We start from the raw sequence: 26,134 nt of genomic DNA, 5'->3' as shown, positions 1-26,134 counted from the left end.
TTTGCATTGCCTTGCTTAGCAAATGCCAGGCAAGTTAATTAAATTGTTGTGTGATAAGTTGAGGGGAAAAAATGCATCATGTGCAAAGCCTTTTTAATGCTCATTTACTAGGAAAGGCAGTGGAGAAAAATGCAAAGCTGAGTAGAAGAAGTTGGTTTTTGTTTTTTCCTGTAAAATAAACACAGAATGAAGAGTCTATTTGCTAACATGCAGCATGCAGTGTTGGGGAGAAGGACATACCAACAACAGTGAATGAGCCGGATCGTAAACAGCCAAGGAAAAAGAATAAACATCCCCAAAAATGCCAAACAGAAAGATACTAATTACTGCATGCAGAGGAACACGTGGCAGAAGGGTCATTTTTGCTTGCATCAAGCAAAAAAGGTGCAGAAAACAGACCAGAGACGCACGACAGCCAGGGTATCATACCTTCCACATGCCTCATCGTTCTCCTTTGGTGAGAAACAATGATTACATCTGTGCAACAAAACCTTTTAAAATGGACAAAGCAGTATGCGTACGATACGGTGAGGTGCCTAAACAGCCAGGAGCCGCTCCCTGGGTTGCAGCAAGGGATTATTGCTGGAGGGGGGCTTAAGCAAAACTTGGTGAAGCCCTTGTGCATAGCTTTGGCTAAAAGGCAGCGTCAGCAGAGATGCTGTTCTTACTCAGGTGCTGAGGTAGCGGCTGATAGACGACTGTGCTGCAGTGACTGGGGTGAACATAAAAACTAGAGCAAAACCACTGCACCCCTCATCTTGGCCAGGAATTGCCTTTCTCTCAAAACAAGCACTGCCAAAACCAGGCTGTAGATCTTCTCTGCTGCGCAACAGTTCTTGGTGTTGGCCACATGGTGCATCAAGAAGTGAAAAGCGTTTATTTCTCCCCATTGCAGGTTCAAGAGGAAATAAAACTGCCCCTGACTTTGCACAGGTGGGTGCGGGAAGCTGAACTTGCAAAGGATGGAGCCCATCTTGCATGGAAAATTTCTGCTATCACAGCCCTAAAGTTACGTCTCTGGAATAGAGAGACATAAAACCTGCACCTCTCCAAAGGACAGAGTGGGAAAGAAAGCACAGAATTTACCCGTAACGCTCCAAAGAGCAGAGGCACAGCCTTCCCCCTTGGGAGGGCAAAGGGAACAGCGCTTCGGTGAGTCCTTGAGGTGCAGAGCCCAGCTGCAGGGGGTGCTCAGAAATCACCCCCCAGCTGCTTCTCCACCTCATGAGAGCAAGAGTCACTCCAAGTGCCAGCTTGTGCTGGTGCTGACCCAGACTCAACCCCAGCCAACATCCTCCCACCTCACGAGGAGCTGCATCTTGCAGCACCCGTCACGGCAGAAACCCAACAGCCTCCAACACCAGTCACCGGCATCACTACATCTCCAGCCTCCAGAGAAACCATCATTAGACCGACCCATCCTGCTCAGAAGAGGGTTGCTTCTCATAGACCATCCCATGCAGCTGGAGAGACACAGACCTTCAGGGAAACCAAATGTGTGGCCACATCTCCCCAGCTGCACAGAAGGGTTTAGAAAAACCAACCGGCAAGACGAGACTCAGGACTAATGATCTGCCCAAGATTTCTGGCTACTTACGGTTTCTCCTCTCTGTCCGGGGTGACCAGGCAATCCATCCTTCCCAGGAGGACCCTACAGCAGAAAACCAGAGTGAGAAGGAACATCGAATCAAACCTGCTTGCCTCCTTGCATTAGTTCCCATCCATTTTACAGTGAAACAGGGGTGCTCAGAACCCTAAAAGTTCCATCCCTTTCCCACACATCTCTCAAAGGAAAGATTTATCTTACAGGTCCAGAGCGGGAGCGAGCTGTTCACCACAGGGAAGGAAATCATTCCAAAAAGGTTTCTGAGGTTCCCCACCAGTGTATAATAATTGGAGAGACAGAAGCGTTACTCTTTTGTGCTGTCCTCCCAGTATACAGAGGGAAAATAAAGAACAGAGCAACCATGAAAGATCCTAGTGATATTGAGTCATTAGGAAATGAACATTTATAATGAGCCACAATTTACTTGGCTATTTAAAATCTTAAACGATCGGGTTATTATCATGATGTCTCAGTAATGCCTTTTATTGGGTACGTCACCGCTTGTCAGAGAAGCAGCTAAGACTGAGCTGGCACAGGCAATCACAGCTGGATGGGAAAGACTTTATGTATTTCTTTGCATGTTCTAGAAAGAGAGTTACTTACAGGGGGGCCTTTTGGTCCAGGAAATCCAGTCGGTCCTTGAGGCCCTGGTGGTCCCTGGGATGTAAAACAAGCCAGAAAACATGGTTAAGGAACCTATAACACTTTACTATGAAATACCAGCTCTGTGTGAACAGCAGATGAGGACAAAGATATGGAAAGCCAGCTAATTCTACCCCAAAGAAATGCCCCAAAGTGCAAGATGCAACTGCACGGGGCCATCTCTTGGAAAAAATGCATGGAGAAGTAAGAATCACTGGGCATTTTTAAGCGAGTAGCCTGTCCAGCTGCAAAAAAGCACTGCAAACTTGAAGAGGGCTATCAATCACTTTGTGTCCTTCCCTCCCAGTGCTATGAAATATAGGTCTTTTCCCATCCCAGCTCAAGTGAGAGTGCCTGGGAGCTACCAGGTCGTGCAGGAATGAAGGAGAATAGAGCCCAGTGGCTTTGGGGCCAGCGCTGGAAGGCAGCTGATGCCCTTCAGAGCGCTGCTTCCCCGGAGCGGTGTCAGCAGCAGCTCCCCCCTCGTCCCTATGGCCACAACCAGCAGATGCAAAGCAGGGACTAATTTCATCTATTTCTTCCCTGGGCAATTTTGTAGGAAACTTACAAACAAAACCCAGAAAAAAAAAGCAGAAATTGAGGCAAAAAAATCATGGAAGGCTCATCGTTTCAGTGTTTTCCACCTAGCATGCTGTAATCTGGAGAAAGCAGCACGAGGTCCTAGAGGACCACCGCCCACAAAAAACCGGAGCTCTGGCTGTCTGCACAAAACCCAGGGTGACTTTTCCCTTTTCCCACGGAGTGATGCTTACACAGGACACCCAAGGTCCCATTCGAGCATTCCCTGGAGAGCTCAGAAAGAACCTAAGGGCTGTAGGTGACTTGCGAGACCTCTCTCCACACAAGCATGTTCCACCTCATATTTCTAAACAGATTTTTCCTTGTTACTGACCAAGTTATGCCAAGTTGCACCCTAGCTCCAGCAAGGAGCCCACCCCTCTCTGCTTAACAGGGTGCTTGGTAGGATGCTCACTGCAAAACCCCTCGGCACCACCCCAGCCCTGCAAACCCGCCTCGGCTGTCGTGTTAAACTAACAGGCTTGGATTGAGTCCTGCTTTAGCGCCACCAAATTCCTTACCCTTTCGCCAGGAGGACCAGGGGGGCCATCACCACCAGAGTTGCCCTTTTACAAATAAATAAAACAACAGACCGTTAAAAATACACATATCACCATTGCAGCTGCTTTGCACAGACTTCAAATGGCACCAAGCCCACGGTGGCACCACACCCCACCAGCTCCCCCGGCCCCTCTCTATTAATAATTCTGTATCAGGAGCAGCATCCAGTGACAAACAAGCAGCTGCTCATTCCCCCCACACTGCTTAATAAAAATACAGGAAAGATAACGTCAGTGAGCTCAGGATATTTCCACCAGATAATGGCCTCCCTCTGAGAGATAAATGCCGCCACAAAGACGAGGTATTTATCAAAAATTCATGCCGACACAAAGCCAAGACATTTATTTTTAAAGCTGGCAGTGCAGTGGTGACAATGTCTCACTACAAAAGCTTTGCTTCCATCACGCCCAGCAATTGATGGTCACTTAATCGGTCTCTGCAGCAGGTTCTGGAGCTGAGCGTGCCTCCAGATTGGCCAGGAAAAAAATACCTATTTTGCCCAGTGACCAATTGTGGGCACACAGTGTGCATGCCAAGTGGCTCAGCAAGGTGCCAAGGTTCTGGAGACCAGCAGCAATATGTGTCCCTTTGTCCACGGCACAGCCTAAGGCCTTGAAGGTGGTTCAAATGCTACTTAAACACCAAAAAATAGGGTTTAGGGGAAGCGTCAGTGGATTGTAGGGTTGTACTGGTGCCTGACGTAGGGGTGCTCCCTCCCCTTCTGGTTGCATTGGCCCTTAATTCGTGCACGCACTTGATGTCCTGCTGCAACGTGGGCCAACACATTTTTAGGACCTGTGCATATACCTTATGGTTGGGTTACGAGTCATTTGGCTGGGCAATGAAGATCGGGAGAGAAGGGAAACAGAGGGTAACGAACCAGACAGTTTCTTAGACCAACACTTTTTAGGACAATTCCAATAGGCTCCCCAAAACCTTACCTTTGGGCCGGGTTTCCCGGTGCTTCCCCTAGGGCCTCTTTCCCCACGTGGACCCTTAAAAAGACACGAAAGATGACATTTTTAGCCCTTCTTGCTACCCACAGCACTCCACTGTGATCAGGCAAAGCACCCAAACGCCTGAGCTGCACCGGGTCAATGAGTTGTCCCACCAGCAGCAAGGGGATGGCAGGAGCCTTCAGCCAGATCCTACCCAGTGAGGACACAAATCAGATCCCACCTTCCCCTGGCCTCAAGAAGCTTTCAAAATGCACAAGAATGAGGAAATGGATCATTACCGTTGGACCGCGCTGCCCCCTTGGACCTGGTTTGCCAGGTGTCCCCTAGAACGAAAAACAAGTTAAGAGGAGTTAACAGTCAGCATCACAAGCTGAACTCACAGCAGATGAACCTGCAACGGAGCCTACTGCACGCAAACTGCCGCCCGAACCTCCCCAGTTCTCATGTGCAATGAAAAGGACAACAGCAGATTTACTTTAGTCTTCTGATTCTTCTATTTATTTTAATTTATAACGCTTGGGCGGGTCTGGACAGCAATCCCAATGCTCAGATGACATCTACCATCTGAGGGAAGGAATCTCTTAAGAAAAAGTATCTCAAGTCCTTTAAAACACCACACAGACTTTCACAGATGAGGCCACCCACTTGAACCATGCAGTCTCCTAAAAAGCCAGCCAAAACACCGGAGCTAGCAAAAAAGCTCTTCAACTCTGCCACCCCAAAACCTATAATCCCTTTTCCCACTGATCTCTGCTCGTCCCTTCACCCAATGTGGGGAAGGGCTGGTCCTCACCCCAGCTGGGAGCAGGTCAGGCTGGCTCACACCGATGCACACACACGTGTTGTAAGACCTATGCTGTTAAATATTTAAGGAATGACAGCAGCAGAGCAGGATTCCTGCTCCGAGCAGTTATTTTACGCCACACAAGCCAATTAAGCTGCCCCACATATTTACAAATCTTTCTTCATCTCTGTGAACTTTGTGCTAAACAAGTAATTTAAGACACTGTTTTGCAGCAGCGACAAAGCAGCAGGCTTATGAGATCTGACAGATGCATTCGGCTTCCTGTAATGGGGGACTGTGATTAATTCTGACAGAAAAAAGACAAGGACGGCTGGGTCCTAAATCTGGCAGAACGTTAAGCTCCGTTACCCTGTGCCTAAAAGAAAAATAATTGCCTAGAGCTTGGTCCCTGAACACGCTAGTTTGGCTAGTGTCAGGTTACAAAAAAAAATTCCAATGGGTTTAACTTTTGTCCTTTGGACCTGCAGTCCATTATTGTTACCAATCACCTGTTAAAGGAAGGAAGAGAAAGATTTGCTTTCTATGTAAGGAACACAGAATGCTTAAAATATCACTTGCCATTTTCTGCCCCAAATCCATCATCTCAGAATCCTGCCTTCTCGTATTTGGCGCTCATTAACCAGACGAACATAAAACAGGAGCTGGAAAACTTTACAATCAACTTTCTTCAAGCTACTAAAATTAGTCCTGCTGAATCCTCCTTGTTCTGCGGCTCCATTTAATAAACCCTGCTGGCATACCTTTTTTTAATTAATTACAAAAATCATTTTAAAGTACTCCAGCTGGTTTTCCTTTAGCTACAGGAGGCTAAATTCAAAGCAGGTGGAGATGAGTGCGTGCCACCTCCCTGCAGGTAGCCCCACACACTCCTCTCCCTCTTCCTCAATTCTATTTTTAAGCAAAATTTTCCCCGGCTTATTGCTATCATTAATCATGCATACAGCACCATGTACTGTTGTGAAGAATTTATATAGCACTGTAAATATACACAGACCTATATTTTTCAAACAGGGATACTGAGGGAAAGGCATCTAAATTCAGATTATTTTCTAGGCACCCAAATAAATGGTTGGATTTCGGTACCTCCACGCATCTCCCGGGCTCTGTCAGACTGGGAGAGCAGGGAGATGTATTACCCTGTGCTAATGGTAGAGGCCTATTAGCTCTAAAAATAAGACCGCTTATTCACATCTAACTATTGATTTTATGATCAGGTTTTGAAAACACCCAAACAAGTTCACCTGAGCTCACCTCTGGCTGTGGGCAGCTGGGTGAGAACAGGGCACGGTGACGAGCAGCCGCTCGCCAAAACTATCATGGTATTTAACAAGTCACACTCATCTGGAAACACCAAACATTTTTTTTTTTTTTTAACCCATTTTTAACTTTGCCAGCCCTTTTGTGCAGCTGAACAGCCAGAAGCTGTGGTTTCAGGTTTAGGCAAATTTAGTGCTGCAGGCTCTGCCAGCACCAAAATTCAGCTGCCTGCACTGACAGGACCCGCCAGTACTGCTCTTCTGCCTTTGGTTTTCACCTTTATTTTTAATTATTTAAAGACTTGGAAAGACTACTTGTGTTGCTGAAATAATGAGCTGGAAAGCTAATTTCCATTCCTAGAGGATGACGATCATAAGAGAAACGTGTGATTCATATTATTTTGGACACGTAAACAACTGCGTTGAATACCGTAATAGTAATACTGCCTAAAAAGAAAAGACAAACAAATGATTTTTGGTTCTTTCAGCTGTAAATTGGGTTGCACAATGCTTTTCCACAATGCACTGGAGAAGCAAATCTTCAAAACTCTCTTTCTTGACTATATGTGGACATGCTCATAAAAATAGCAAATTTAGTGGCCTCAGGAGAAACAGAGGGGGATTTATCAAGTCAAACTCAACGAGGCTTAAATTAACTTGATGGTCTCCATTTGGTTTGGTGCAGTGTGATCCCAGCTCAGTCTATTGTTCTATATATAATTGCTTTTCACTTATTTCAAATAGGATACTTGGGAGCAAAAAAAAAAAAAAGGGATGCGAAAACAGTTACTGAAAATCAGAATTTCTGCTATTCTTAAAAAATTTTCAAGCTGGGCTCCTTTTACTGAAGGAAAGGAAAGGTTTGATCATGAAAAATCTCTCTCTCTCTCACATACAAATACACTGATAAAACTGCAAGCTGCTGGACTGGGTGTAAAATGGCAGAAACGGTCCAATCACACAACGAAGAGAAAAAATAAATTGCCATAAAATAAACCAACATATTTCTATTTGACAGAGGCATGCCAGGCCATGCTCCCCACCTTAGGGGCTGGGGTGCCAGTCCTTGCCCCTGCTCCCCATGAGGCACACAAACCCCCTCGTTTCACCCCAGATTCCTGTCTTCTTCCTTTACACCAGGAGCGTGGGGCTGCCGGCGTGGCGGTGCCAGCCCCACCGCAGCGCACGCCGGAGCCCGTCTTGGCCCAGACACACCTCAGCTTCCAAGCCAGGACAACAGGAGCTGCTCCATCTCCTTCCAGGCTGAGCTTGAAATGCAAAAAACCCTTCTTCAATTCCTAAACTGAAGAAATGTGTGGCATGCCGGGGCGGGGGGGGGGGGTAACTAAGAATCCTCACTACCACCTTCTAAGAGCACAAAGCTCATTTAGAAAAAAGGTGAGAAAGCTGATTATTTTTTTGTCTTTTCTTGTTTTATCATTGCTTGGTCCTGAAGCTGGGCCCCTTCCCAGCATGTCTGCTCCCTCCTCAATCCCTTTCAGGCTGGACATTGCCAAAATTCAAACAGCTTAACCCTTGGGTTTTTTTTTTTCCCCATCTCATAAACAAACCAGCTCCTGGCACCTGCTCAGCTCCCAGAAGGGTTTCCCATCCCACCGGCCTGGCTCTCCATCCCACCAGAATAAAATTAGCAGATGGAGCAACAGGGATGCGGATGCTTGGGGATGCAAAGCAGCACGGCTCTGCCTCGCTGCCGTGTTTTACACTACCCGAAAATCCAGCCCAAGGATTTTATTGTTGTATATTTGATAAGGCGGGTGGTAATTATAGGGCTACAGTGAATTCAAGGCTGTCGTGGCAGCTGCCTTATTCATGGCCTCCCTCCTCCTGCCCAGCCGGAGTGGAGGGAAGGGAGAGGATGCTGCATTTGTAGTTCAGAATGAAATGAAAATTATTCAGTGGAAAAAAAAAACAGGAGGGGTGGATATAAACCAAATTTCAGTGGCATGATATTAATGCAGTGCAAAGTGATTTATATTTTCTGGGCTCCTATCAAACACGTCTGTTAGAAGTCATTTGTATTTAAATGAGAGTAAAAAGGAAACTAATTCCACTTGCTCTTCTCACTCCCCCGTTTTGTCCCTGTAACCAGAGCTGGTGCAGAAAATGGCTTTATGTTTTTACTCTAAATCCCCAAATTCAAGCATGTCTTCCACAAAATAAAAGAATCACCAGTGTATTTAGACAATCCCTACCTGAGAGCAAAGTCTATGGAGGTGGGATAAGAGGTAGAGACAAGTCTGGAGGATGGAGCCCCCAAGTTTTCGGGGTGTTTATGAATGTAGAATAGCTCCACTTATTAAAAGGAGGAACTAGTAAGAGCGGTTTCAGCTACGCATTTTCAATCTCAAGTCAGACTAAAGAAGATTCTTGTTTCTTCTGAACAGATTCACCCATCTCTAATAATTACTGTTAATTAAAAAGCACTTCGTGCCCTGAGCAAAGTCTGACAGCGCGGGAAGGATTCAGGTTCAGAGAAATCTCTTAAAATATCTTGAGGGAAAAATTTCCAGTGTTTAATTGGAAAGCTGCTGTCTGCAGAGCTGACTGTGCTATTACTGGCATCCTCCTCTCCCAACAGCCGGTGCCGGGAGCCTCTCGCCGGTGCTCGGGAACCTCATCCCGGGATGCGAGCGGGTGGGGTGACCCTCTTTGGGCAACCCCTTCGTGCAAAAGCACCCAGAGCACCAGCTCAGCAGCTGCCTGCAACGGGGCATTCCCCACGTCCTGCCCAAGGACCTTGCTTTGGAGAGGAAGAAAAATCAGCCAAGCGGCTAGACAAAGCGGCTCTTACCCGTGTGCCCTTCTCTCCGTTGGCTCCTGGAAATCCTGGGAAGCCGATTGAGCCCTTGGGGGAAAGAGCAAAGAGAGAGAAAGCTGTTCAAGACACTGAAAGGGGCAGCTCTGTCCCTCCACACCAGGCGCCCGCTGGCCTGGAATAACCCCCAGCGAGCGCCCGCTGACGTCTACACCTCCCAATGGTTTTTTTTTTTAACCTTCCTTTAATAAAAACAAAACCGAAGACAGACCCGAAATGACCTCAGAAACTAAATTTCATCCAAAAATAACAAAAATAACGATCCATGCCTCATTCGGAGTCACTGCAAAGGCCCAAGCCCATGGTTGTGCTGGGCGCCTGGGGAACAGGCAGGCTTTTGTTTTTTAGCTCCTAAGTCACTATGTTGCACATGAAAATTTAACTCCTGGCTTGTTCCTTTCTGATGTGAGCGCCTGGAGAATAGCTGCTGCTGCTGCTGCTTTTAAAATATGAATTAGTCAAGGAAACACAAAAAAAACCCCCTACCCCAGATATAAAATGCAAATTAAAAAATAAACCATCAACACCACAACCAGGAAACAATCTCTTGCAGATAATTATGTCTCCAGTGTTAAACAAGCCTGGTTTTTTTTCAAGCAATGAACATGAATAATAAAATATGATTCTTTAAAAAAAAAGTTAACAAAAACATAAGTTCCCAAAGCCTCCAGGGTGTGTAAAAACTGGGCTGCAGCCTTAGCCTATGTAGTGGAATTCACAGTTTTAATTTAAAAAGAACACTTGAAAATGGCCCAAATGAAGGTGGGCGTGTAGAGAAGATACAAAGGATGTTTGCAAATCTACAAATGGCAGTTTTATTTTCATTTCAAGGAGACCCTGATTCATTAGCTATTCTCCTTAATTAATTAGTTAACGCTAGTGCAGATCTTTGAAGATATAAAACAAAGAGAAGGACTATGATACCTATTACCAGCATTTTTACCCATTTATAAATTTGTCCTGCATGGGTGGGAAGGAGGGAGTGTGCAGTGGGAAATGCTGCTGTTTCACCTCATCCCATTAGCAAGGAGCTGAGCCCTCTGCACGGCACCATCAGAGCTTGGCCGGCGTCCGCTGGGCTCCCCGCACACCCCGCACCCCTCGAGGACTGAACCCGGCCGAGTTACCTTTGGGCCCTGCCTGCCCGGGTAGCCGGGCAGTCCTGGCACACCGAGTTTTCCCTGAAACACAAACAAAAGTGTGTTAGTGTGGGCAAGAGAGACCTCACGAGCAGCTTCATGTTTGCACCAGCAGAAAGGGGAGATGTGAAGCGTGGAGAAGTCAAGAGCAACGCAGGTATTACACGGATGGAATAAAGCTGTCGGGGCACTGCGATCATCCTCTGCCCTCCCTGGGGGAAGCCCAGTGGCTCTGATGCAGACTGAGCACTGTAAATGTGTCAAGGAAACTAGTAGGGAACAGTTACTTTTTGCTACAAGTTTTTTTCAATTGGATGCACCTAGAAATTAGACTGGAGTCGACTTTCAATTTCTCCATTTTTTTTCCTCTGGCCTTTTTTTTCAAGACATTGCACCCAAGCAGGTAACACTGAAGACACCAATGTCTCAGCGTGCTCAAATCATGCCACTGCAGTAACACCATCTCCCCTGGGTCTCCTCTGGTCTCTGTGTTGAACAACTCAGGCCAGCCTTCACACAAACCTCCCACAGCTCCTCTTCATCCCTCTGCCCTAAACCTCCCCCCCAATGCTGGGCACTGCCCTGACCACCCACCCAAGACACCCGAAGAAAAGGGGGTTTTGCTCTAAAACATCCCTGGGTGATTCCATCCCTGAGACTCACCTTCTCTCCAGCAGGACCAAGAGGACCGGGATCTCCATTGGGGCCAGAGCGACCTTTGGGACCTTCAGGACCATCCTCACCCCGAGGGCCAGGAGGTCCAATTTCCCCCTGTTAATCATAAGACAAGCGTTGACGAGGCAAGCAGGGTGTCTGCTGACAGCAGTACCCTCCCGGCTGCAATTAGATACTCCATGGAGCTGCTAATACAACTCTTGGAGAGAGCTGGTCTTCACCAAGAGGCTCAGACGAGACCGTAAATTACAGAGCATTATTAGAGCACCAAGCTTTCATTCACAGCCTGGCCATTATCTCCCACAACAGCCGCCTTTTCCTGTGCCCCAATTATCCCATCTACATGCATTGCCTCTCCACCAAAACAGCCTTCATTAGCTCTGATTGCAACCCACCCTTTTACCCATCTCCCTGTTCCCAAATTGCAGTTTGATGTGCAAGCAAGCCCTGGGAAGTGTTTAATTGAGGGTTGAACCAGGCAACTGGAGAAGAAAGACTGGGCTGGAGTTTTTGTGCTGAAAATCATTAGGAAATCTGAGAGCGGAGAGGACCAAGCTATTAACTTGGAATTGTTGTGACGCTGCAGGCTTTGGCACACAAAACAACAGTTGTCATTTTGTCACGCAGGGTAATAGGAGATGCTTCCACGCTGCGAACACAGGCAGCTGCCTTCTCGCTCACCAGAAGCTGGGTGGATGCAGATTTATCCACGAGGCTCTCGAGTACCCCTTGTCCCTTCATTGCTCGTCATAAAGCACAAAGAGCTTGCTTGTGGGAACTAAAGTCATGAGCTTTGTTTGAAGGAGCTTCTGCCTATCTGCCTTTGGTGAGGACAGGAGTCACCTCCCTGAGATGCCACCTTCAGTCTTCCTTCCTTGATGAGAAGTGGGGGCTGGGGAGGTTCCCAATTATTTTAACTGTTCCATTACACAGTTAAACACCAGAAGAAATAGAGGATTTGACGTCTACTTTTACAAGCTTTCACGCAAGGCATTCATTTTTCCTTTAAACATGGGGATGAACGACAGCAGAGCTCTCCTGATCCCCAGGAGGGCTTCAGAGCTGGGGAGGGGGGGATGACACACCAAGCCCCAGGCAATGCATCACTCAGAGAGGGGACGAGGACAGCCCCTTGTCCCCAAGGGCTGGGCGTGGAGGACAGACAGACAGACGTGCTGCAAAGCCACGGGCTGCAGCCACTACTTGCATCTGAGTGTGGTCTGGGGTTTCTGGAGGTCTGAGTGTTCCACTGATTTTAAAAGCTTTTGCGACCAGGCAAAGATGTGAGTCTAATATAACACTGCACCCCCCCGGCAGCTTTCACAGTGCTGCTTCAGTTTCTATTAAAGCGTGTTCCTGGCAACTTTACGCTTCACATTGATGGTATAGAAGCACATTAGGCTCAGCAAATAAAGATGTCTACCAGACTCTAAGTGTAATATTACAGGGGAAAAGAGATATTGGAAATAAATATATGATACAGCTGGATCAGGCAGTATTCTTAGCAGTCAAAGCAGCAAGGCAGGGTCCTCTATTATCATTCATTTTTATTTTACCTTCAGGGTGGGATTAGCAAATTTCGGGATTTACAACTGCTGTGCTTGAGGTGAATGTGAAATTCCTGTGTTCCTGCCTTGAGATAGGACATGCCAGAAGGACTCTGACAGGAGTCCACCTTGCTGCTCTCCCCGAGCCATGTTTGCATGATAACACACGGGCTTGAAAGGCAAAGCACTACAGGATCACATTGGTCATAGACTCTTACCCGGTCTCCTTTGATGCCCATATCACCTTTAAACCCAGGGAAGCCATCTTCACCCTAAATAACGGAGAGGGGAAAAAATAGACAAGGTATATAGATGGAAAAAAAGAAAAAAGGCTTCTCTAGCCTCACTGTATTGCCCCTATCTGCAGAGGACAAGATTAGGTCCCTGCGCTGCCCATCACATTGGCTTCTGCAAGTCTTTAGTGTGCACAAATGAGCATGGAAACCCAGCCAGGCTGCGACTGCCGAGGTCCCCAAGGGATCACAGCAAGTATTCCCTACATCCCATTCTGGCTGCAAGTCAAGACAGCAAATCTGGCCCAATGTGAACACCACCACCTTGCCAGTACTGGGAACCAATTATTTCTGAAGTACAAGTGGTTTTATTTTCATGGAGAATGTTTTACACCATGCTTCGAGGCAACCTCTAGGACAGTGGCAATATTTCTTTCAGCCGAGAAGGTTTAATTGCAGAGCTCAAATCAATAATGTATTTCATCCTACAGCAAATGTCTCATAGGCAATGAAGACACAGTTCCCAGAAAGACTTTTAAAGTTTGGAAGGTCCCTGCCAGGACTCCCTAGCTAAAACCACCAGCTTTGCTGCCGAATTGCTGGGGGCGGGAACAAAGGAACATGGATCTGTTTATGGGACGAGGCAAGATTTTTTTCCACCTTTCCTCTTCCTCTGGGAGAAAACAATTGCATCTTTGAGAACGAAGAGATAGACTGTGTTGACTTTCTTATTGACTTGGATTTCACAAGCTCTGATGACGAGGCTGTTATCCAGCTGTAACACACCACAAACCCTTCAGCTCCACTGAATCACTCAAGCTGAAAATTTTGTCAAGAAGAAATCATCCCGACACTGGACCCTGAGTTATCAGCAATGGCTGGCCCCAGCAAACAGCTCCTGAACACGTCATGGAGGCTCAATTACTCCCAGGTCCAAGCTAAGATGTGGCAGAACATCACAGCAGGTACCCAGCGTGCGCCTGCTCCAGAAATACAGAGGTTACACCAGTCCTTTGGGTACTCAGCTCCCTACTCATCTAAGAGAAACCCCCGTGCAGGAGAAAATGCCATGGGGAGCCTCCTGAGGGACCAGTCTGCAAAAATGCTCAGAGGCTGTAGAAAATAAATCCAAATGCGCAGTGTTAACTCACCTTTTCACCTTTGGTGCCTTTCAAACCACGAACACCATCTGCTCCCTTGCAGAAGATAAAACAAGATGTTACAAGGGCATAAGTAAGCTTAAGAGTGAAGAATCGTTAATGACAGTGATTTTTGCTTCCTCTGATGTTGATGATGGTATCTCTGCAAACTGTGATGCTCCTAAACATATTGCTAATCAAATATCAGCCGCTGACATCTGACTTTTGGGTTACCAGTGAGTAACCTTCTAGTCACAAACCTCTGCCGACTTGATTTGACAGGTGGGGTTGGTGGTCTCTGCCCATTCCCTGCCCAGGAATTATGTTTCCAGGGATAAAACTCACTATGAAAAGTTTTTCTGCGTATATTTTAAAAACCCCACAACATTTCCACAAATGCCTTGCCAGCATGCTGAGCTCACTCAAGTATTCACAGAAAAAACAGTGTTCAAGCTGTGCAGGGACACTTGGGAAGTGAATCCATTTTAAAATCTCTGAGCACATAGCCAGAGATTTCCGTGCTGCTCTGCAGTGGGTAGCAGCACCATGTCTAACATCCCCAAAGGTTCAGCTTGGCTCTTTTTTACCATGTTTTTCACCTCTGTGCATGCACAATCTTTTTTAAAGTACATTTAGGCACCAAAAGGCAGGAAAAAACCCAGTAACACAACTGGCGTGGGCATTTGTGACATGGTGCAGAAGTCCTCCAAAGCTTTACCAAGGCAATCAGTCCATGGTGTTCAGCCTGGAGGTGCTGGGTGTGGTCAGGATCTGGCCTCTGCATTGCCACCAGCCCAAGCCTGTTGGACCCCCTGCATCCCATCTATTCTGCCTTTTAGGATAAAACATCACCCTCATCATCTACACCAGCTGTACTGTGCAATGCAACTCTTACAATAAAAGACAAAAGCTTTTTTTTTTTTTTGAGGAATAATATTTTGCTTGGGGTATTTTTATTTTTTTCTTCCCTTTAGCATGTCAAGAAAAAGTATAATTAAAAGTACATCAAAATTTGTGCAGCAGGACAGGGTAAGCAAGGCAAGACCTAGGAGTTATTTATAGCTTTTAAATGAGATGCATTTTTTTCTGAACTAGAGGATCATGCAGTTAACAGAACGCTGCTTGTAGGAAGCAAAACCTTGTGTGTACGTGCTATGGTTTGGTGCATGACACACTTTCTCTAGATCGCTCTAATGTGGAACAGTTCCACTTTAGTGGTAAACACAACAACAAACCATTCCCTAATGGACCACTACGTCTCAATCTGCAACCTTGCAAGAAATGAGATGAAAGCTTGCTTCGGCTAAATACATCCCGCTTAAGTTTTGAAGGCAGAACAGCAAATAGGTTTCTGCTACTGAAAAAAACGTATAAGGGGGTTTAAGAGGGCTTAAACTTCACTTATAGTCAGTACCCAAGCCGTGCTAGCGCAGGTCCCTGCAGGTTCACTGGACCTTTGGGATGCTGGATGCATCTGCACCTGAACTAATACATCTTGATGGGCAGAACAGCTTGAGCTGAACAGGGAAAAAAATACCCACTGCCTTCTTATCAGCATGCAAGTGCTACAGGCAGCAGGAGTGAGGAAAGAGCTGGAATTCAGTCTAGTGAAAAAGCACATTGCTGAGATGCACAAGCTTCGTCTAACAAGGTTTTGGATCAGGGGCATGAAAAGCTTGCTTTGTTTTAGTAATAGGCTATTTTGTTTTATTAACAAGCCTTGTTAAAGTCTTCACATTCTGACTGAGATTTACTTTGGTTGTAAACTGGAAACGATTGGAATGGGACTGAGCCTTGCTCACGAAGAATTAAAAGAGAAATCTCTCCAAAGCACTGAACGGTGCTAGGAGGGGTTATTGGAGAGCAGGGCACTTGCAATCCTCACAACCTGCGAGAAGATGCTGGACCAAGGGTCGCTTGAGCAGTAAATTCGGTTGGTTACTGAGGTGGCCCTCAGAGCCCTGGGAAGGCATCTGGGCCCACTGGCAGTGTCCACCTCCAGCACAAGCCAGAGAACTCGAATTGAACAACCAACACCATGGACACAGTTTCTGCATCCTCTTTACCTTGACTCCGCGTGGTCCTGGATAACCGATGGGGCCCTGAGGACCTGGCGGACCCTGGGGGGAAGAAAATGCAAACAAAAAAAACCCCATCAAAAATCAACACAAAGGTGCAGTAAGGAGAATGTGTGGAACACAAACATCCCAGACATCTGGCTGCTTCAGACAAGGTGGAAATGGCAGTGGCCAACTGAAAATAATTCAAAATAGTACAGTGCTACAGAAACATCACCTCGAGCAGGTGCACTGGGCTGAGCCAACAGCAAAGGGCTGTATGATAGGAAAGGGGGAAGAGAAAAGACAAGACAGCAACAACTTGTTAGAAAGGGGATTTATACATGAGATTGGTGATTTGTGTTTTGGATTAAAGAAAAGAACAAGTTCTCTGAGAGAGGAAGAACATGTTCTGTTGTCTCCCCCCTTGCAAATCATCCTGGTTTTGCAGTAACGCAGCAGAGCTTGTGCTGCTGATGATCACAGAGAGGAGCTATTGCTTGAGGCACGAGCCTGGGGGTGACATCCTTTGGCCTCAGCTGTGTGGGAGAGGAGATACTCACAAAGCTCCTTTCTGGCACCAAGAGCTGCAAATCCCCAGGAACACCATGAGCTGTGCTGGACACGGTGCCCAACACACACCCTGCAAAAACTCTCCTTCCCACCCTCACTGCCACGCTGTCTTACACCTGAAAATAAATCACGTTCTTTATTGATCCCAGTTGGCTTTTATTTTGCTCAATTACCTAACTAAACAAACACCCTTCCACTTCTCCCAGCCCGAGACAATTTTTTCCAGCCTGGCAGCCAGACAAAGCCAATGGGTCCACCAGAATCCCAGATCTGACATGAGCGTTGGCTGGAAGAGACCTGCACCACCAGCACTGCTCTGAAACCACCTCCCTGAAATCTGCTGAACACCTCCCAGCACGGGGAGCACCAGCACAACCACTTATTGGCTTCTCTCATTCTGCAGAGGCCAACATTTGAGTTTTCGGCCTCGTGTGACGCCAGCTGAGCAAACGGCTGTGGCCGTGGGTTGGGCTCCGTGCAGCACCCGAGCAAGGCTCGAGCGGACATCCATCAAACCGGACTGTGGTCTAATCAAAGACTTTTGACAAATGTAATGTTTTTCAACTGAAGGGGACATAGTGGGAATGCAGATGGTAAATCTCCCGGACAGATGGATGACTGTATAATTCAAGGACTCTAGCCTCCAGCTATATTCTCAAATATATTGTTAAAGAGGGAGGGGGAGAGGATGAAAAAGGAAGACCAGGAATATGAAAAGTTATTTTCTGCATTCCCCGTGCCACAGAGGATATTTATTTGTGTCTGATTAAGAGAAGGCTTCCCTTCACAGTTTCAGTTTTCATGTCCGCTGGGCTATGGGGTGCTGCTTGCCAGGAAAGCTGGGAGGAGTTGAGAAAAAAAACAGCCCAAGCACCAGGAGAGAATCCCAAGCTGATGAAAGCTGGGCTCGGCTTTCAAATTTCAACAGGGTTTGCTTCTTGCCACCTCCACTGACCCCATCCAGTGGCCCCCTGGCCATCCCCAGAGCCCCACAGAGATCTATCTCCATCCAGCTACTGAGACCTTCCCCTTAGCAGTGATAAGGATCTTGTTGACACCTACCTGACTCCCCTTCTCTCCAGGAGGACCTTCCTTGCCAGGATGACCCTATTAAAAAAAGAGACAAAGAAAACAGGGAAATGGGTTTAGTACACACCTAATGCTTCAGAAGCCAACAAGCCTGCTCAGGCAGCTGTGATTTATTTGTAAGAGAACAGCAGTTCTCCAGGAAGCTCTTACTGACACAAGTAGCTTCCCTGAAGCCAGCGTGCAAGGGTAAGCTTTCCCCAAAAGGAAGAGACCTGCATTTGGGTCTTTGCTGGTATTCTACCTGGCTATTTTACACTTTTACTCTTCACCACCTTTCAGCAGAGAAGCACAAACCATTTTGCAATATTCTTCACATATTAGAACACCTGAGTGAGTTCTAACAGCAAGCAGCGTATAAAGTTTGCAGATAGCAAAACAGATAAAATCAAATCTGTGTGTTAGCAAACTTGTGAAGGTCACAAGATGCCCAGACTGGTCAGAGACCCTCATTAATCTCCTAATTCCTAGAGTCCATTACAAGATCTCATGACAAATGCCCAACTAACCTGCATCCCCATTAAACGCTGTCTGGCTGGACACTGGCCAGCATTCCTCTTGGGATTTGATGCTGAGTAACTCAACATCCAAGGGTTTCCAACACATTCTCATTCACAGCTTTTAGAAGCCTTTTGCTGGGATTGCAGTCAGTAGAAAACAAAAGTGTGAACTGCCTCTGATACAGCTTGGAGGATTAGTGAAAAACAGGGGAAATCCATGAAAGTAGTTTTTAGTCTTGATTTCCCTACTGTCAGAACAAAAGTGGAGCCAGGATGGAACATGACTTTTTAGTTGGCAATGTCTGTACAGAAGCAATAAGCCTCCACGAGGGCACTCACTGCACACCCAGGGACCTTTTATTTTATAGAGATGATGAAAGCACATCCAGCTGCTCTAAAGCCACTAAGTCCTTCTGCACTCAATGGTTTCTTTACTTATGAACTCTCCTCTAAATACACAAATGACTTCCTATCAATTTAACAAGGACAATCGTAAGAGTATTTTCCATCATCAGTCTTCAGAATGGGAATGTCAGACAAGCCAGATTTTATAAAACAAGCTGGTTTAATAAAGAAACAAAATGACAGCTGTCATTTTTACATCAACAAAATGTAGGAGAAAACGGAATATGAATTTGTCCTGTGAGTTTAAATGGCACCAAAAGCATCAGTGCACAAAGGGGGTCATATAATCGTGCTCGCCTTCAGCTCCGGATACCCCTCTGCACCGCAGGGGAGGCAAAATGGAAGTGCAGCAAGATTTCAAAAGCCTTTGTCCACTCTGCACTAAATCATCACCATTTTCAAAATGCTCATCTCCATTACTGCTACTAAGAACAAAAATTGATGAGCAGCTTGGCTGGCTTTTGCAGTGAGATGCTTCGGGCCCTCAGGGATTTTCAGATATCTTCCAAGACCAATTTCTATAAAGAGAACATGGGTGGGTTTTTGTCCTTGGAAAGAGTAACCCATATTGCTCATAAACCTACAAACTGTCTGCAAACTACAGGGCTACCTGTGGCCAAGGACTTGTGTCCACGCACACCCACACGTGCTCAGCTTGCAGGTTTCATACAGCCTTCAGTCTGCGTAAAAATAGATCTGGCGTCTTCTCCAGCTGAACTTCCCTGGAGGCTGCTGCAGGAATTTCACATCAAAAGCTACAGCTTTAGAGATGTTCTGGGCTTTGCTTTAGCTGCTCTGTTGACTCAGCTAACAATTGTACGAATGTTCAAAATGCCCTCTGTAGGAATGATAATCCCAGGGTGGGAAATGTAATTTTTTTTGCCATGTTCTGCATTTGCATTAATGGAAAGTAACTATTTTACATTTGTCACTCTTAAAACCAGGTGCCTCTGAGGTGTGTAAAAATGAGAACAGGTTTAAAGGCCAGAGATTTTTAAGATCAATTTCTAGAGCAAGGAGCAAATTATGTTTAAAGTAGGATTAGGAGGAAGCTGCAAGAATACAACACTGACAGGCAATTTCAACCTGTTCTTATCACCGTTCTGCAGCGGTGCCCAGGAGCCCCGAGCAAGATGAGGACCACCCTGCGCTAGTGCTGCCGTACGCATCAACACACACAGAGACCATCCCCACCTCCGTGAGCTGCCAGCCTACGTAAAACAGAGAGGAGAAACAGGAGGAGGGGAAACAGAGACCCAAAGAGATGGTGAGAAGTACCTAGTGCTGCGCTGCGAGGCCAAGCAAAGCTTGGAGCAGGGACTCAAACCCTTCAACCCAGCTGAAACACGGGCAGGGTGAACCTGACCTTGCAGGCTCATGCTTCACAAGCCCGTGGTGCACCCCAGGGTCATGGGTGCAGGATGGGGCCCCACAGCCCTGGTGCCAAGCAGAGACCCAGGAGAGGACGACTTACCGGAGGACCATCTGCACCAGGCATGCCAGGAAGACCGGGTTTGCCCAGCGGCCCCTAAAACCAAACAGAAAATCAACAGCTGCAACGGTGGGAGTCTCCAGAACATCAGAGGATGGGGCTTTTCCAACACATTTCTTGCTTTTCCTAACTGTGAGAGGCGAGTCTGTTGGAAAAGCTGTCGTGACTTGTAGGGAGTCTGCTTATTTCTGTGGGCAGAGTTGTTCCAGCATCCTGGGATGCTGCGGTGTTAGTGCCAGCACCTCACACATGCACACAGCAATGGGAGCTCAACGGGAGACGGGGCACGAGGCATCAAGCTTCTGTCCTGCTGAAAGAGCATGATGCTGCACACGTGTATAAGCACACGTTGGAGGATATAAAACTATGGGGCTCACTGGACCAAGACATGCCCATTCTTTGGTGACAAATGGCAAGGCGATTAACTGGCAAAGGAAGAGTGGAGCTGCCCCAACTGACTTGTGCTTGCTGCTTTAACACCATTCAATGATCACCTTTTTAATTAAGCAACCCCCTGATTTCTCACACCACGGAGGAGTGCCACTGCTGCTGCGAGTGTGTGACTCAGCACTGAAACCCGAGAGCTCTTTATCTGGCAGAACTGTTAATGTGCTCCTTTGCAGGAGAATTATTGATAATTTGAGTCCACCCCACGCTGCCAACACAAGCAGGGGATTCTCCTGGTGCGCACGCCGGGACGCAGCTCAACGGGAGCTGAGCAAACACCCGCAGAATTACTGCTCTGTAGGCAAAACCGTTCCTCTTGTTTAAATCCTGATGGTCCCAGGTCTGCCCGGGGGGAACCGAGGCCAGCACCTACCCCACGTCAACAGCAGCGGAAAATCCGAGAGAGCTGGCACAGGCAGGGAGGAGGCAGAGGGAGGGGATCTCAGCTGAGCAAGCCAGATCTACAGGCTCTTCCCATTACCATCCCGCTCAGACTTCCAGGCATTTAGCCCACAGAAAAAGACAATTTTCAGTCCTCTCCTAATGTTTTACCATAGCCTGCTTTCAAAATGTTTCTCTTAAGAGGGGAAATGAATGCAAATATTATGAATTAGAGGTAAACCATGCTTTCTTGTCTCTTCTGTCTGGAATGAGAGGCATTAGAATTTCATAGACACGGCTGCAAACAGATGTTGCATATGGGGCAAAGGAGCAGCTGAAGTAGCAAATGCATATTAATGACAACAGTTGTCTTAAGTCAGAGCTGCAGTATTTAAACGTACTTTCTCTCCTGGGGGACCGATCGCGCCTTGTGGACCTGGAAGACCCTGTGAAAAGAAAAAAACCTAGGGTCATTAAGGAACAAGTTATTCCTTCCAATGCATTTTGGCAGTGCCTCAGCTGAGCATCATTCTAGTGCCTGTGACGGCTGGGGATTTCCCCAGCTCCATTCATTCTCAAAATGTCTTGTGAGAGACTATAAAATTTCATTTTTGCACGGCATGCCTCCTCTGGAGAGCTGCACCGCTCCTCTGTGCGCAGCCAGGCTCATCCCCGGGATGGAAACAGAGATGCTCTGAAGAGCAAGACTTGCCGAGAGCCATGGAGAGGGCTGACAGTAAGGCTTGGATGTCTGTATTACCCATCTGGCTCCAGAGCAACTGGACCGTGGGATGCTAAAAATCAGCCATGAGCCACAAGATGTGGCTCGGCTGACGAAGAGACTGCTTGGACCTGGGTTTGGCTTTGCGTTGTGGCAACAAAAGCCAGGTGAGAACCAGGGGGAACTGAAACTGGGAGCATTTTCAGGAGGATTTTGGGCCAGTGATGTATCAAGACAATTCCCAGCAAATCTCCTTATTGCTGGTCCCATCTCTGGTGGGGGAGCGAAGCTTTTTCAAAATTATCATTCCTTTTTCCTATCCATGGAAAAGGAGTTTTCCTCTTACCTGAGCACCTGGGTTACCCTGCTGTCCTGGGGGACCTGGCTCACCTTGAGGACCCTGCGAGGAGACAAGGGCAGAGCTGAAGGCAGGAGAGGTGAGAGCGGAGCCGGTGCTTCCCCAGGCAAAGCGGGTCCTGCTCCCTGCACAGCCCTGCACCCTCTCGCAGCACCTTAACACCCTCTAACCCACCACTGGTAACTGGGAGCTCCTTGGAAAGGGAAACAGCTTCTCTCCACCCTGGGATAGGGAGGGGTGAAGTTATTTCAGGGCACTCACTTCTCTGCACGGACACGCAGCCCAAGTGAGCTGAGCAGGGCTTTAACACAACCCGGCTTTGCATCGGCTCTTCTGCATGGAGTCCATTTCATCCGATTTGCACCAAGTATGAGGCACATAGAGATTTTTTTTTCTTCTCCGTTAAATTACTATATTTTGATATTCATTAGAACAGCACACATCTCGATGAAAATGTTTGATCTTTCATGGGGAAATAATGTGTAATTCCATCAGAAATTATAATAAATTAACATCCATTTGCTGTAAGAGATACTCTGTGGTTTTCACAGGCTCTGACAGGAATCTAGACCAGGCTAAAAAGCAATTAGCAAATCTAATTTAATAGAGTACATTTTACATTTCCCTCTATATAATATCTGAACTGTCTGTAAAATTTAGAGTGAAAACTTACCACATTCCCCTTGGGACCTGTTTGTCCATCCATACCAGCCACACCCTGAGAAAGGATTTAAAAAACAGCACTAAGAAAACATCTAGTTATTTAGCACCACAAAAGCAGAGAAATTGCCATAAAAATAACAGAACATCAGGAGGCCCTTTGGACCGTGTGAAAAGGGAACAATTTTCTAAAGGTGTTTAGTAAAGCAGCCAACTCGAGGAATCCAGTTTACACTTTAAAAAGTCATTTCAGTGTTTTCCCCACTGGTTTAACCTGCCTGTGAGGCAGAATCAGCACCAGGTCAAGCAAATCCTGGCTAAGTACCACAGCTGGATTGCCCCCGTCAGCGAGCAGGAGTGGAGCAGCAAATGAAAAGGAAAAACTGGACAAAAGACCTCGCTCGGGATGCGAATGCTTCATTCAACAAGGCAGAGGGTGACGGCAACGGGGCTGCGCTGCCTCGTGCCAAAATGAGGATTTGACTCCAAAAGGCAAATGGGGTCAACCACGCCCTGAGCATCTTCATTAAGGGGGTAACATGGTACATGGTCAACTGGAGATGTTCTGCTGGGGCTTCTCCCACAACCGTTTTTCTCTGGAGGGGCAACTTATCTAGGTGTAACGGCATACTTGTGCAAGACGAGATGGTTTTGGAGCAGATCCCGACCCCTCATTAAATTTCAGCAGGACTAGGAGCTCAAAGCGAAGATGCCTTCACATCCCAGGAGGGGTTAAGGGCTTCGCAACGCTCGCCATTAAACGCTGACCCCTTTAGCTCTAGCAGCAGCCCAGGTTTTGGTTTTTAAGTTCTGGGACTTCAGCGGGCTGCAGTGATTTACGGAGAGAGCCCCTGCATCAGCACTTCCAGCCGCACATGACAGATAAGTTGACTGTCTCCTGAATAAAAAACGGCACCGTTCTTTCCTCGGCTTTCATCCGAAATATGAACAAACTGCTTTAAAGTCTCACCAGCCCTCAGGCAAAAGTTAATAGCAAAGCCACTGTGTTAATAACTCTCATTCTTCCCTTTCAGCCTGAGCAAGGCATTAATATTTACTCAGGTGGGCCAAATCTTGAGCTGCCATGAATGGACGTGATGCCACTGAAAATGGGGGAGAATACAGACATTCAGCTGTAACTTTTTTTTGAATACCACTTCTTTTCACCGCACAGATGTATAAAATTATGCAGCTGTATTATCTGCTTGAATGACAAATGGGGACAGGGTATTTTGTCCAGAAAGCTCAGCTGCCTGCCTGAGGAGGGCAGCAGCCCCAGGAACTCACCGGTGGCCCCGGGGGTCCCGGCGGCCCCTTCGGTCCCAGCAGTCCTCGGGGTCCCTGTTGGGGGAAACAAATGGGGTTAGAGTTCCCGGTGCCCCCCCAGGCTGCCACGAGCATGGAGCGGGGTGAGCTCATGCACAGCTGAGCATCGCTCTGCCCGGGGAAGCGTCGGGGCTGGCACGGCAACGACCGTGCTGGTTTTGCAGTAACAGCAGTTTTCTTGGTTTACAAACTGGTAAGAGAAATCCTGTGTGCACATATCCTTGAATTATAAAGATAAATAATATAGGCGCAGACATTTATTCTTTGGGTTGGAAGAACGCCCACTTAAACCAACATTTTTTTATTAATTTAATCATATTCCTGGATTACCCTGTAGTGCACACAATGATGCAAAACACTTTGCAGCCAAGTCATTCTAGCTGGGGAGTATTATGAAGAACGACCTGATACCACTAATGGATTATTAGGGTTAGCATTTCAAAATCACTCCAGATTTAATTTTTTATCATTGGCAATCTATACATCTCAGCAAGGCTGGAAAAGGTTTTCAGCCTGCAGCATAAATGTGCATTTTCAAAGGCATTTGGTTCTTAAACCTTAACCAGTCAGGACTCCTAATGTCACAGTGTTTTCTTTCCATTTCTAGCTTTCTCACCAGATTTAACCTCACACATCATCTTCAGGAAAATTGGTAGGATTGGAACATCACATTGAATAAGCAGAGTAATGGCTGGAGAATTGTATTCATTCAACAGGAAACTTTGAAAATCACATGCCAGCACCTCCTCTACCTTGACCCTTCAGGTGTGTTTGTAGTAAAAGAAAAGGGATGGAGCCTCGTGCGCACTCAGCTGCAGATCTGAAAGCTCACATTTTAAATGGTGGCCCTTTCTCAAATTAGGGACCACAGGGGAGCTCTGGGTATTTACAAGGATGGTGCTCGTTCACCGTCACGGAGGAAAATTGGTTTTGATTGATGGGCAGTTTTATCTGTCTGCCCAAATATTATACGTGCCTTTTTATGATGCAGAGAGGACAGAGGAGTTAAAATGAAATGTTACAGGATAAAATAGGAGACATAAGAAAGTGTCTGATCTTGGAGACTGCAGGGATTTTGATTGTGCAGAAAACCCGCATGTTGCAGCAAAAACTGGATGCATCAACCAAGTGATCTGTCCCAGCCACTGGAGACCTTCACAGGCTAAAGCCTTGCATGCTGAGCCCCAGGCAGGGCAGAAACTCTGTCTGCATCAACTGGAGATGGGAATTGGAAGGAAATGGAGCAGGATGAAGGGAAACAAATTTTGAAGTCCCACCACTAATTTCAGTTGTCATTAAATTTGGAAAGAACCTCTTTTGGCTCAGGGGAGAAAAAAAGACAAACATGCAGATTTAGGGTGTATGTATTTATGACAAAATGTTTCCTGTGATGCAGTTTAAACCTTCACTCTGGCCATCACAGATATTTTTCCTCATATTGCTGAAATAAGAATAAACTTCCCTGCATGCATTATCATCATTTAAGTTCCTCTTTTGTTACTGTGTTACCTGAGCACATAAATGCTTTTAAGAAGTTAATAACCCATAAGTTATTGCTTAGACATGTGCTAAGGAGATAGCTGAGTTGATTAATCCTTCCCAGAAGTTAATCAGACATCTCGTCTATAATTTAGTTCCAGTGAGTCCTTAAATGCCAACTCTTCCCTTTCTCACATGAAGTGTGTCCAACAGTTCTCATCAATTACTCTCAGGCCACCATGCTGGGCCTTAGAACAACAAAATAAGACAATTTGAAAGCAAAGCCGATAGTAAATGATAGATAGTTAATGTTCTTTTCATAACAAAGGAAATGCATTTTGGATTAAATAAACAGCCAACAACTGTACTACATACAAAAATCTACAGACAGCCAGAAGCAGAGTTTACCATTGCCAGTAAAGTAAAAAAATACTTAGCATTGGGGAAAAAAATGCTTTCAGAGTCACAAATTGACAACCCAACTGTTTCTTTTCGGTGGGATACTCCCCGAAAGCACTGCTTTGGGCTGGTCAGGGGATTTTTGTTCAACACCACTAGCATCTCTTTTTAACTTTATCAATACTAGGAACTTCCTCCTTCGCTAGCCCTGGTGTTCGCAGCATGTGGAGGCCCAAACGTTGACAAACTCTGCAGATTTATGAAGCTTTG

General features: G+C 46.5%; 1 protein-coding gene across 2 annotated transcripts in view; it reads right to left on the bottom strand.

Moving 5' to 3' along the window:
• Nucleotides 1-26,134, bottom strand: part of COL5A1 (collagen type V alpha 1 chain) — a 160,499-nt gene that overhangs the window by 30,054 nt on the left and 104,311 nt on the right. For both annotated transcript variants that reach the window (XM_074846323.1, XM_074846324.1), the window contains exons 21-37: nt 23,948-24,001; nt 22,674-22,718; nt 21,989-22,042; nt 21,323-21,367; nt 20,076-20,129; nt 17,673-17,717; nt 16,047-16,100; nt 13,993-14,037; nt 12,827-12,880; nt 11,050-11,157; nt 10,375-10,428; nt 9,224-9,277; nt 4,626-4,670; nt 4,330-4,383; nt 3,349-3,393; nt 2,210-2,263; nt 1,598-1,651 (exon numbers count right to left, since the gene is read on the bottom strand). In XM_074846323.1, coding sequence (XP_074702424.1) covers nt 1,598-1,651; nt 2,210-2,263; nt 3,349-3,393; nt 4,330-4,383; nt 4,626-4,670; nt 9,224-9,277; nt 10,375-10,428; nt 11,050-11,157; nt 12,827-12,880; nt 13,993-14,037; nt 16,047-16,100; nt 17,673-17,717; nt 20,076-20,129; nt 21,323-21,367; nt 21,989-22,042; nt 22,674-22,718; nt 23,948-24,001 — 918 coding nt within the window. The remainder of the gene's footprint in view (nt 1-1,597; nt 1,652-2,209; nt 2,264-3,348; nt 3,394-4,329; nt 4,384-4,625; nt 4,671-9,223; nt 9,278-10,374; nt 10,429-11,049; nt 11,158-12,826; nt 12,881-13,992; nt 14,038-16,046; nt 16,101-17,672; nt 17,718-20,075; nt 20,130-21,322; nt 21,368-21,988; nt 22,043-22,673; nt 22,719-23,947; nt 24,002-26,134) is intronic.

Source organism: Strix aluco, chromosome 20 (assembly GCF_031877795.1).
Source record: "Strix aluco isolate bStrAlu1 chromosome 20, bStrAlu1.hap1, whole genome shotgun sequence".
NCBI lineage: Eukaryota > Metazoa > Chordata > Aves > Strigiformes > Strigidae > Strix > Strix aluco.
The sequence above is the reverse complement of the archived record's forward strand: the minus strand, read 5'-3'. Positions and strand labels throughout refer to the sequence as shown.